This window comes from Oncorhynchus mykiss, chromosome 7, assembly GCF_057628025.1.
Source record: "Oncorhynchus mykiss isolate SJ-2025 chromosome 7, ASM5762802v1, whole genome shotgun sequence".
In the NCBI taxonomy this organism is placed as follows: Eukaryota; Metazoa; Chordata; class Actinopteri; order Salmoniformes; family Salmonidae; genus Oncorhynchus; species Oncorhynchus mykiss.
The window spans coordinates 2,638,572-2,650,000 of NC_143028.1; the positions used below are offsets into that span (position 1 = coordinate 2,638,572).

The window sequence follows — 11,429 nt, forward strand, 5'->3', positions numbered from 1 at the left end:
TTCTCCGACTGAGGGTTGACTACATCTGGTCTGTTCTCTGACTGAGGGTTGACTACATCTGGTCTGTTCTCCGACTGAGGGTTGACTACATCTGGTCTGTTCCCTGACTGAGGGTTGACTACATCTGGTCTATTCTCTGACTGAGGGTTGACTACGTCTTGTCTGTTCCCTGACTGAGGGTCGACTACATCTGGTCTGTTCTCTGACTGAGGGTTGACTACATCTGGTCTGTTCCCTGACTGAGGGTTGACTACATCTGGTCTGTTCCCTGACTGAGGGTTGACTACATCTGGTCTGTTCTCCGACTGAGGGTTGAGTACATCTGGTCTGTTCTCTGACTGAGGGTTGACTACATCTGGTCTGTTCTCTGACTGAGGGTTGACTACATCTGGTCTGTTCCCTGACTGAGGGTTGACTACATCTGGTCTGTTCTCTGACTGAGGGTTGACTACATCTGGTCTGTTCTCCGACTGAGGGTTGACTACATCTGATCTGTTCTCTGACTGAGGGTTGACTACATCTGATCTGTTCTCTGACTGAGGGTTGACTACATCTGGTCTGTTCTCTGGCTGAGGGTTGACTACATCTGGTCTGTTCTCTGACTGAGGGTTGACTACATCTGGTCTGTTCCCTGACTGAGGGTTGACTACATCTGGTCTGTTCTCTGACTGAGGGTTGACTACATCTGGTCTGTTCCCTGACTGAGGGTTGACTACATCTGATCTGTTCTCTGACTGAGGGTTGACTACATCTGGTCTGTTCTCTGACTGAGGGTTGACTACATCTGGTCTGTTCTCTGGCTGAGGGTTGACTACATCTGGTCTGTTCTCTGGCTGAGGGTTGACTACATCTGGTCTGTTCTCTGACTGAGGGTTGACTACATCTGGTCTGTTCTCTGACTGAGGGTTGACTACATCTGGTCTGTTCTCTGACTGAGGGTTGACTACATCTGATCTGTTCTCTGACTGAGGGTTGACTACATCTGGTCTGTTCTCTGGCTGAGGGTTGACTACATCTGGTCTGTTCTCTGACTGAGGGTTGACTACATCTGGTCTGTTCTCTGACTGAGGGTTGACTACATCTGGTCTGTTCTCTGACTGAGGGTTGACTACATCTGGTCTGTTCTCTGACTGAGGGTTGACTACATCTGGTCTGTTCTCTGACTGAGGGTTGACTACATCTGGTCTGTTCTCTGGCTGAGGGTTGACTACATCTGGTCTGTTCTCTGACTGAGGGTTGACTACATCTGGTCTGTTCTCTGACTGAGGGTTGACTACATCTGGTCTGTTCTCCGACTGAGGGTTGACTACATCTGGTCTGTTCTCTGACTGAGGGTTGACTACATCTGATGATGTGGGGAATCACAGATAATGAGAGCTGTGGTTTCCCTGCCATGTGCAGATGGGCGAGGTGTGCATGTCGTGCACATGCGTTTGTGTGTGTGTGTGTGTGTGTGTGTATGTATGTACTTAGAAGCCTGTCTGGGCCATCTGTGGGATCCCAGCTGACTTGTAGGGCCTGTTACCATGGTAACCGTCTCCTTAGGGTGTCTGTGTGTGTGTGTGTGTTTACTCTTCTCATTTTGGTCTCTCCACTGTATCATAATATGCATGATTCTTACCTGCTAAGGCGAGAGGGCACGAGACAAATCAAATCTGTTTCTCTTTAAACTCCCAATTGAATTGTAAAAGCTGCAGAGCCCAGTTAATGTGTTTGTTATTTACAATACTGAGTGACTGAAATAAATCCTTGTCTGCCTTCCCATTCCTCTACCCTTCTCCAGAAGTACGCATTTCTTCACTCCCCCTTATGCATTTAAAGGCATTGGATTGGTGCAAACATGGCTTGAGGTAGTTTTACCCGTTTACCTCACAACAGTCCCTTCCTTTTAGATCCTCGAGGGGAATTGTACAAGAGCAGACATGAGGAGGAGGGCAGAGAATCAGACTGTAGCCCTTGTTCTTGTTGTTGATTTGAGCATGTTAGGGTTGAGAGTGAGACAGGTGGTCCATGTTCCACACAGCCTTATGAGGATGGGTCTAGCTAGTCCTTCTATACTAGTCCTCCTCTGGATGTCCCCTTCATTCACCCTACATAACCCCCTTCCTCAAACATAACCCCCTTCCTCAAACATAACCCCCTTCCTCAAACATAACCCCCTTCCTCAAACATAACCCCCTTCCTCAAACATAACCCCCTTCCTCCAACATAACCCCCTTCCTCAAACATAACCCCCTTCCACATAACCCCCTTCCTCAAACATAACCCCCTTCCTCAAACATAACCCCCTTCCTCAAACATAACCTCCTTCCTCAAACATAACCCCCTTCCTCAAACATAACCCCCTTCCTCAAACATATCCCCCTTCCTCAAACATAACCTCCTTCCTCAAACATAACCTCCTTCCTCAAACATAACCCCCTTCCTCAAACATAACCCCCTTCCTGAACATAACCCCCTTCCTCAAACATAACCCCCTTCCTCAAACATAACCCCCTTCCTCAAACATAACCCCCTTCCTCAAACATAACCCCCTTCCTCAAACATAACCCCTTCCTGAACATAACCTCCTTCCTCAAACATATCCCCCTTCCTGAACATAACCCCCTTCCTCAAACATAACCCCCTTCCTCAAACATAACCCCCTTCCTGAACATAACCCCCTTCCTCAAACATAACCCCCTTCCTCAAACATAACCCCCTTCCTCAAACATAACCCCCTTCCTCAAACATAACCCCCTTCCTCAGACATAACCCCCTTTCTCAAACATAACCCCCTTCCTCAAACATAACCCCCTTCCTCAAACATAACCCCCTTCCTCAGACATAACCCCCTTCCTCAAACATAACCCCCTTCCTCAAACATAACCCCCTTCCTCAAACATAACCCCCTTCCTCAAACATATCCCCTTCCTCAAACATAACCTCCTTCCTCAAACATAACCTCCTTCCTCAAACATAACCCCCTTCCTCAAACATAACCCCCTTCCTGAACATAACCCCCTTCCTCAAACATAACCCCCTTCCTCAAACATAACCCCCTTCCTCAAACATAACCCCTTCCTGAACATAACCCCCTTCCTCAAACATAACCCCCTTCCTCAAACATAACCCCTTCCTGAACATAACCTCCTTCCTCAAACATATCCCCCTTCCTGAACATAACCCCCTTCCTCAAACATAACCCCCTTCCTCAAACATAACCCCCTTCCTCAAACATAACCCCCTTCCTCAAACATAACCCCCTTCCTGAACATAACCCCCTTCCTCAAACATAACCCCCTTCCTCAAACATAACCCCCTTCCTCAAACATAACCCCCTTCCTCAAACATATCCCCTTCCTCAAACATAACCTCCTTCCTCAAACATAACCTCCTTCCTCAAACATAACCCCCTTCCTCAAACATAACCCCCTTCCTGAACATAACCCCCTTCCTCAAACATAACCCCCTTCCTCAAACATAACCCCCTTCCTCAAACATAACCCCTTCCTGAACATAACCCCCTTCCTCAAACATAACCCCCTTCCTCAAACATAACCCCTTCCTGAACATAACCACCTTCCTCAAACATATCCCCCTTCCTGAACATAACCCCCTTCCTCAAACATAACCCCCTTCCTCAAACATAACCCCCTTCCTCAAACATAACCCCCTTCCTCAAACATAACCCCCTTCCTGAACATAACCCCCTTCCCTTTCCCTGTGGAGGCTACTGAGGGGAGGACGGCTCATAATAATGGCTGGAATGGGGCGAATGGAATGGTATCAAACACATAGAAACCATGTTTGATACCATTCCACTCATTTCGTTCCAGCCATTACCACAAGTCTGTCCTCCCCTATTAAGGTGCCACCAACCTCCTCCCTTTCTCACAGGCCTCTGTCCCTGTCTCACCCAGTGGGATGTGGGATGTTGAGCAGAGACAAAGCCATATAGTCTACGTGCTGGTTAAGCTCAAACTGGTGCCATACCTCGATATAGTGACAGATTTCCAGACCCTTTCCTGTTGCCTACCCCTGCCTTAGGCCCTAGGTATGCCAAGTATGTGCCAGGCAGATTCTATACTGAGGACACTAGGAAGTGTCCCTTTGTGCCTGATAGAGGCTTGGTGTGGGGGTTGTGCAATACTGCATTGTCATTTACTGATTGATTTGAACTGCCAGTCTTTTTATCGCTTTAACCTCTTATATGCTCTCTCTCTCTCTCTCTCTCTCTCTCTCTCTCTCTCTCTCTCTCTCTCTCTCTCTCTCTCTCTCTCTCGTTCTCTCTCTCTCTCTCTTTATCTCTCTCTCTCTTTATCTCTCTCTTTTTCTGTCCCTCTTTCTCTCTCTTTCTCTCTCTCTCTCACTCTCTCTTTCTCTCTCTCTCACTTCCTATCTCTCTCCATCCCTCTTTCTCTGTCCCTTTCTCTCTCTCTCTGTCTCTCTCTGTTTCTCCTCATTCTTCCTCTCTCTCTACCGCTACCCCCTATCTCTCACCCCCCTCTTCCTCTTCCTCTCCCCCCCTCTCTCTCTCCCCTCACTCCTTCCCCCCTCCCCCCCTCTCTCCCCTCACTCCTTCCCCCCTCTCCCCCCTCTCTCTCCCCTCACTCCTTCCCCCCTCTCCCCCCCTCTCTCTCTCCCCTCACTCCCTCCCCCCTCTCTCTCTCTCCCCTCACTCCTTCCCCCCTCTCTCTCTCTCCCCTCACTCCCTCCCTCCTCTCTCTCTCTCGCCTCACTCCCTCCCCCCTCTCTCTCTCTCCCCTCACTCCCTCCCCCTCTCTCTCTCTCCCCTCACTCCTTCCCCCCTCTCCCCCCCTCTCTCTCCCCTCACTCCTTCCCTCCTCTCCTCCCCCCTCTCTCCCCTCACTCCTTCCCCCCTCTCCCCCCCTCTCTCTCTCTCCCCTCACTCCCTCCCCCCCTCTCTCTCCCCTCACTCCTTCCCCCCTCTCTCTCTCTCCCCTCACTCCCTCCCCCCTCTCTCTCCCCCCCTTCACTCCCTCCCCCCCTCTCTCTCTCCCCTCACTCCTTCCCCCCTCTCTCTCTCTCCCCTCACTCCCTCCCCCCTTTCTCTCTCTCCCCTCACTCCCTCCCCCCTCTCTCTCTCTCCCCTCACTCCTTCCCCCCTCTCTCTCTCTCCCCTCACTCCCTCCCCCCTCTCTCTCTCTCCCCTCACTCCCTCCCCCCTCTCTCTCTCTCTCTCCTCTCACTCCTTCCCCCCTCTCTCTCTCTCCCCTCACTCCTTCCCCCCTCTCTCTCTCTCCCCTCACTCCTTCCCCCCTCTCTCTCCCCTCACTCCCTCCCCCCTCTCTCTCTCTCCCCCCCTCTCTCTCTCTCCCCTCACTCCTTCCCCCCTCTCTTTCCTCGCCAGTGTCTAGTTGTCATGGCAGACAGTCGGCAGCCCGAGGTGTCGGGCCCTCCCACTAACGGAGCCCAGGACCAGTCAGCTGCCCTCGCTGGCCACGGAGAGAACGGCTTCTCCTCTTACAGAGAGAACGGCTATCACGGAGGACACGCTGCCACAGCAGGTGAGAGAGCGCTGGGGGGGTATAGCCACATGTTAACTGAAGCGGTGGGTGTTACCAGGCAGCCTCGTTGAGGTTTCCTTGAGCTCCTGAGGGAAATAGCTGGAGCTGTATCCCTACAGGGTTTTAGGGACCTCGTTGGAGTTGGTGGTTTACCTGTAGACATGTATAGTAGGCTGATTCTACGATTACAATACGACTTGCTGATAAGGAAGGATGAGACTGTGTAAAGGCCTGGTTTTGTCCTTCAGGTTGAGTTTACTGTAACAGAGTAGTACACTGGCATGGTCCTTCAGGTTGAGTTTACTGTAACAGAGTAGTACACTGGCATGGTCCTTCAGGTTGAGTTTACTGTAACAGAGTAGTACACTGGCATGGTCCAAGTGACTAACCACTCTATAGGGACCTCCTAAGGTTTCCACCACTATAGTAATTAACTGAGCCTAAGGTGCTTCAGTCGGCCTAGGGCACCTTTTAGGGACATGGACATCGTTAAATAAGATGGCGTTCTTCAGTGACGTATGAAGTCATTCAGTGACAGAGGTTAGAGTAGGTGTTTGTGTGCTTGTGCATGTGTCTCAATGTTTGTTTGTCTGCGTGTCTGGCTGTGTGTATGTGTGTCTGTGTCTGCAATTCTGCTTGTATATGTATGCGTGTCTGCGTTTCTATACGTGTGTGTGTGTGTGTGTGTGTGTGTGTCCGCGTGCAGAGCAAGTGTCAGCCCGTATAGTTGAGAAGGTGACAGCAGAGGCGGTGGCAGTGCTCAAGCAGGAGCAGGACAAGCAGGACTCTACTAGGAGACTGTCCTCAGGTAGGCCTTAGTGACAGAGTTCCCTACAATACCTTGTTTCACACTACTGAGCAGAGCCGTGTCAGGGTGGAAAGATAAGTGTGAAAAGGGTATGACGCACTACTATCACACTGATAGCCTCATACCAGGCTACAGTAGCCAACGTCCGCTGGCCCCCATGAGTGGCATGGGACATACTGCAGGGAAAGATAAAGTGTCTGTCAAGCCTCTTTCCCTGGCTGTACCATTACATCATCATTGTGCTGTTGGTGCCGTTTGGCTGTTAGGATCGTCTTTAGCTGTGACTGACGTTGTGCCGGTGCTCTCTGCCGCTTGTTAAAGCTACAGTCTGGGTTTGGTACGTCCATCTACACATCCCATTTCAGAGGGGTTCCACTTCCCTGTCCTAATCCCTCAGATGTCTGGGTTTGGTACATCCATCTACACATCCCATTTCAGAGGGGTTCCACTTCCCTGTCCTAATCCCTCAGATGTCTGGGTTTGGTACATCCATCTACACTTCCCATTTCAGAGGGGTTCCACTTCCCTGTCCTAATCCCTCAGATGTCTGGGTTTGGTACATCCATCTACACATCCCATTTCAGAGGGGTTCCACTTCCCTGTCCTAATCCCTCAGATGTCTGGGTTTGGTACATCCATCTACACATCCCATTTCAGAGGGGTTCCACTTCCCTGTCCTAATCCCTCAGATGTCTGGGTTTGGTACATCCATCTACACATTCCGTTTCAGAGGGGTTCCACTTCCCTGTCCTAATCCCTCAGATGTCTGGGTTTGGTACATCCATCTACACATCCCATTTCAGAGGGGTTCCACTTCCCTGTCCTAATCCCTCAGATGTCTGGGTTTGGTACATCCATCTACACATTCCGTTTCAGAGGGGTTCCACTTCCCTGTCCTAATCCCTCAGATGTCTGGGTTTGGTACATCCATCTACACATCCCATTTCAGAGGGGTTCCACTTCCCTGTCCTAATCCCTCAGATGTCTGGGTTTGGTACATCCATCTACACATCCCATTTCAGAGGGGTTCCACTTCCCTGTCCTAATCCCTCAGATGTCTGGGTTTGGTACATCCATCTACACATCCCATTTCAGAGGGGTTCCACTTCCCTGTCCTAATCCCTCAGATGTCTGGGTTTGGTACATCCATCTACACATCCCATTTCAGAGGGGTTCCACTTCCCTGTCCTAATCCCTCAGATGTCTGGGTTTGGTACATCCATCTACACATCCCATTTCAGAGGGGTTCCACTTCCCTGTCCTAATCCCTCAGATGTCTGGGTTTGGTACATCCATCTACACATCCCATTTCAGAGGGGTTCCACTTCCCTGTCCTAATCCCTCAGATGTCTGGGTTTGGTACATCCATCTACACATCCCATTTCAGAGGGGTTCCACTTCCCTGTCCTAATCCCTCAGATGTCTGGGTTTGGTACATCCATCTACACATCCCATTTCAGAGGGGTTCCACTTCCCTGTCCTAATCCCTCAGATGTCTGGGTTTGGTACATCCATCTACACATCCCATTTCAGAGGGGTTCCACTTCCCTGTCCTAATCCCTCAGATGTGGTACCAGAACAAATGTGGCACCATTTTGTTCTGTTTTCTAATCCCAGACTGTGGCTTTAAACACATTTCATTAGGGTGATGTTACAGGTCATGTGACTATGCCATGCATACTTACTGACAACAATTGCCTTGACTTACCAGTGAGGACAACATATTGTCTGTCTCTTTCCCTTCACAGTGGAGGACTCTGCCAACCTGCCACCCTCCCCTCCCCCCTCTCCGTCGGCAGAGCAGATCGGACCCATGGAGCAAAGTATGCACACAGAGGCTTGTCCACGTGCACAAACACGCAAGCACACACACACACACACACACACACACACACACACACACACACACACACACACACACACACACACACACTCTTGAGACAGGGTGAGAGGATGAGTGTGTGTGTGCGTGACAGGAGTGATAGGTGTATATCAGTTGGGAGGTAACACACTCACACACCTTACCTTCGTCTGGGTGTTGATGATGCATGATGGGACCGGCTCTTCTACTCCTTCCTCTTTCTTCCCTTCTTTATTTATCTCAGCCATGTCTTTCCTTTGCATGGGTCAACTGGTACTGGTTTCCCTGTCTTTGTGTCTGTGTTTTGCTTGTCACTAGCCGGCTACTACCCGGTGACTCAACCCTGCACTGGTCACTTTAATAATGGAACACTGGTCACTTTAATAATGGAACACTAGTCACTTTAATTATGGAACACTGGTCACTTTAATAATGGAACACTAGTCACTTTAATTATGGAACACTGGTCACTTTAATAATGGAACACTGGTCACTTTAATAATGGAACACTGGTCACTTTAATAATGGAACACTGGTCACTTTAATAATGGAACACTGGTCACTTTAATAATGGAACACTGGTCACTTTAATTATGGAACACTGGTCACTTTAATAATGGAACACTGGTCACTTTAATTATGGAACACTGGTCACTTTAATAATGGAACACTGGTCACTTTAATAATGGAACACTAGTCACTTTAATTATGGAACACTGGTCACTTTAATAATGGAACACTGGTCACTTTAATAATGGAACACTGGTCACTTTAATAATGGAACACTAGTCACTTTAATAATGGAACACTGGTCACTTTAATAATGGAACACTGGTCACTTTAATAATGTTTACATACTGTTTCACCCATTTCATATGGACATATTGTATTCTAGTCAAGGCCATTTTATTCAACTATTGCTGTACATATACTATTCTATCCTACATATTCTACAGATTACTACATATTCTACTCACATACTGTCCATAATGTCTATATATCACATTGGTCACTTTAATAATGGAACACTGGTCACTTTAATAATGGAACACTGGTCACTTTAATAATGGAACACTGGTCACTTTAATAATGGAACACTGGTCACTTTAATAATGGAACACTGGTCACTTTAATAATGGAACACTGGTCACTTTAATAATGGAACACTGGTCACTTTAATAATGGAACACTAGTCACTTTAATAATGGAACACTGGTCACTTTAATAATGGAACACTGGTCACTTTAATAATGGAACACTAGTCACTTTAATAATGGAACACTGGTCACTTTAATAATGTTTACATACTGTTTCACCCATTTCATATGGACATATTGTATTCTAGTCAAGGCCATTTTATTCAACTATTGCTGTACATATACTATTCTATCCTACATATTCTACAGATTACTACATATTCTACTCACAAACTGTCCATAATGTCTATATATCACATTGGTCACTTTAATAATGGAACACTGGTCACTTTAATAATGGAACACTAGTCACTTTAATAATGGAACACTGGTCACTTTAATAATGGAACACTGGTCACTTTAATAATGGAACACTGGTCACTTTAATAATGGAACACTGGTCACTTTAATAATGGAACAATGGTCACTTTAATAATGGAACACTGGTCACTTTAATAATGTTTACATACTGTTTCACCCATTTCATATGGACATATTGTATTCTAGTCAAGGCCATTTTATTCAACTATTGCTGTACATATACTATTCTATCCTACATATTCTACAGATTACTACATATTCTACTCACATACTGTCCATAATGTCTATATATCACATTGGTCACTTTAATAATGGAACACTGGTCACTTTAATAATGGAACACTGGTCACTTTAATAATGGAACACTGGTCACTTTAATAATGGAACACTGGTCACTTTAATAATGGAACACTGGTCACTTTAATAATGTTTACATACTGTTTCACCCATTTCATATGGACATATTGTATTCTAGTCAAGGCCATTTTATTCAACTATTGCTGTACATATACTATTCTATCCTACATATTCTACAGATTACTACATATTCTACTCACAAACTGTCCATAATGTCTATATATCACATTGGTCACTTTAATAATGGAACACTAGTCACTTTAATAATGGAACACTGGTCACTTTAATAATGGAACACTGGTCACTTTAATAATGGAACACTAGTCACTTTAATAATGGAACACTAGTCACTTTAATAATGTTTACATACTGTTTCACCCATTTCATATGGACATATTGTATTCTAGTCAAGGCCATTTTATTCAACTATTGCTGTACATATACTATTCTATCCTACATATTCTACAGATTACTACATATTCTACTCACAAACTGTCCATAATGTCTATATATCACATTGGTCACTTTAATAATGGAACACTAGTCACTTTAATAATGGAACACTGGTCACTTTAATAATGGAACACTGGTCACTTTAATAATGGAACACTGGTCACTTTAATAATGGAACACTGGTCACTTTAATAATGGAACACTGGTCACTTTAATAATGGAACACTGGTCACTTTAATAATGGAACACTGGTCACTTTAATAATGGAACACTGGTCACTTTAATAATGGAACACTGGTCACTTTAATAATGGAACACTAGTCACTTTAATAATGGAACACTAGTCACTTTAATAATGGAACACTGGTCACTTTAATAATGGAACACTAGTCACTTTAATAATGGAACACTGGTCACTTTAATAATGTTTACATACTGTTTCACCCATTTCATATGGACATATTGTATTCTAGTCAAGGCCATTTTATTCAACTATTGCTGTACATATACTATTCTATCCTACATATTCTACAGATTACTACATATTCTGCAGATTACTACATATTCTACAGATTACTACATATTCTACAGATTACTACATATTCTACAGATTACTACATATTCTACAGATTACTACATATTCTACAGATTACTACATATTCTACAGATTACTACATATTCTACAGATTACTACATATTCTACAGATTACTACATATTCTACAGATTACTACATATTCTACAGATTACTACATATTCTACAGATTACTACATATTCTACAGATTACTACATATTCTGCAGATTACTACATATTCTGCAGATTACTACATATTCTACAGATTACTACATATTCTACAGATTACTACATATTCTACAGATTACTACATATTCTACAGATTACTACATATTCTACAGATTACTACA

The 11,429-nt window shown here is 45.6% G+C and overlaps 1 protein-coding gene across 34 annotated transcripts in view; it reads left to right on the forward strand.

Moving 5' to 3' along the window:
* LOC118965239 (microtubule-associated protein tau) overlaps window positions 1-11,429 on the forward strand; it is a 106,653-nt gene that overhangs the window by 64,889 nt on the left and 30,335 nt on the right. For 18 of the 34 annotated variants that reach the window (XM_090239700.1, XM_090239684.1, XM_090239689.1 and 15 more), the window contains 2 exons: window positions 5,354-5,510; window positions 8,067-8,141. In XM_090239700.1, the coding sequence (XP_090095826.1) occupies window positions 5,366-5,510; window positions 8,067-8,141 (220 nt within the window). In that variant the 5' untranslated portion in view covers window positions 5,354-5,365. Of the gene's footprint in view, window positions 1-5,353; window positions 5,511-6,216; window positions 6,319-8,066; window positions 8,142-11,429 lie in introns of all 34 variants that reach the window. The other 16 variants (XM_090239677.1, XM_090239678.1, XM_090239699.1 and 13 more) reach the window with 1 other exon arrangement.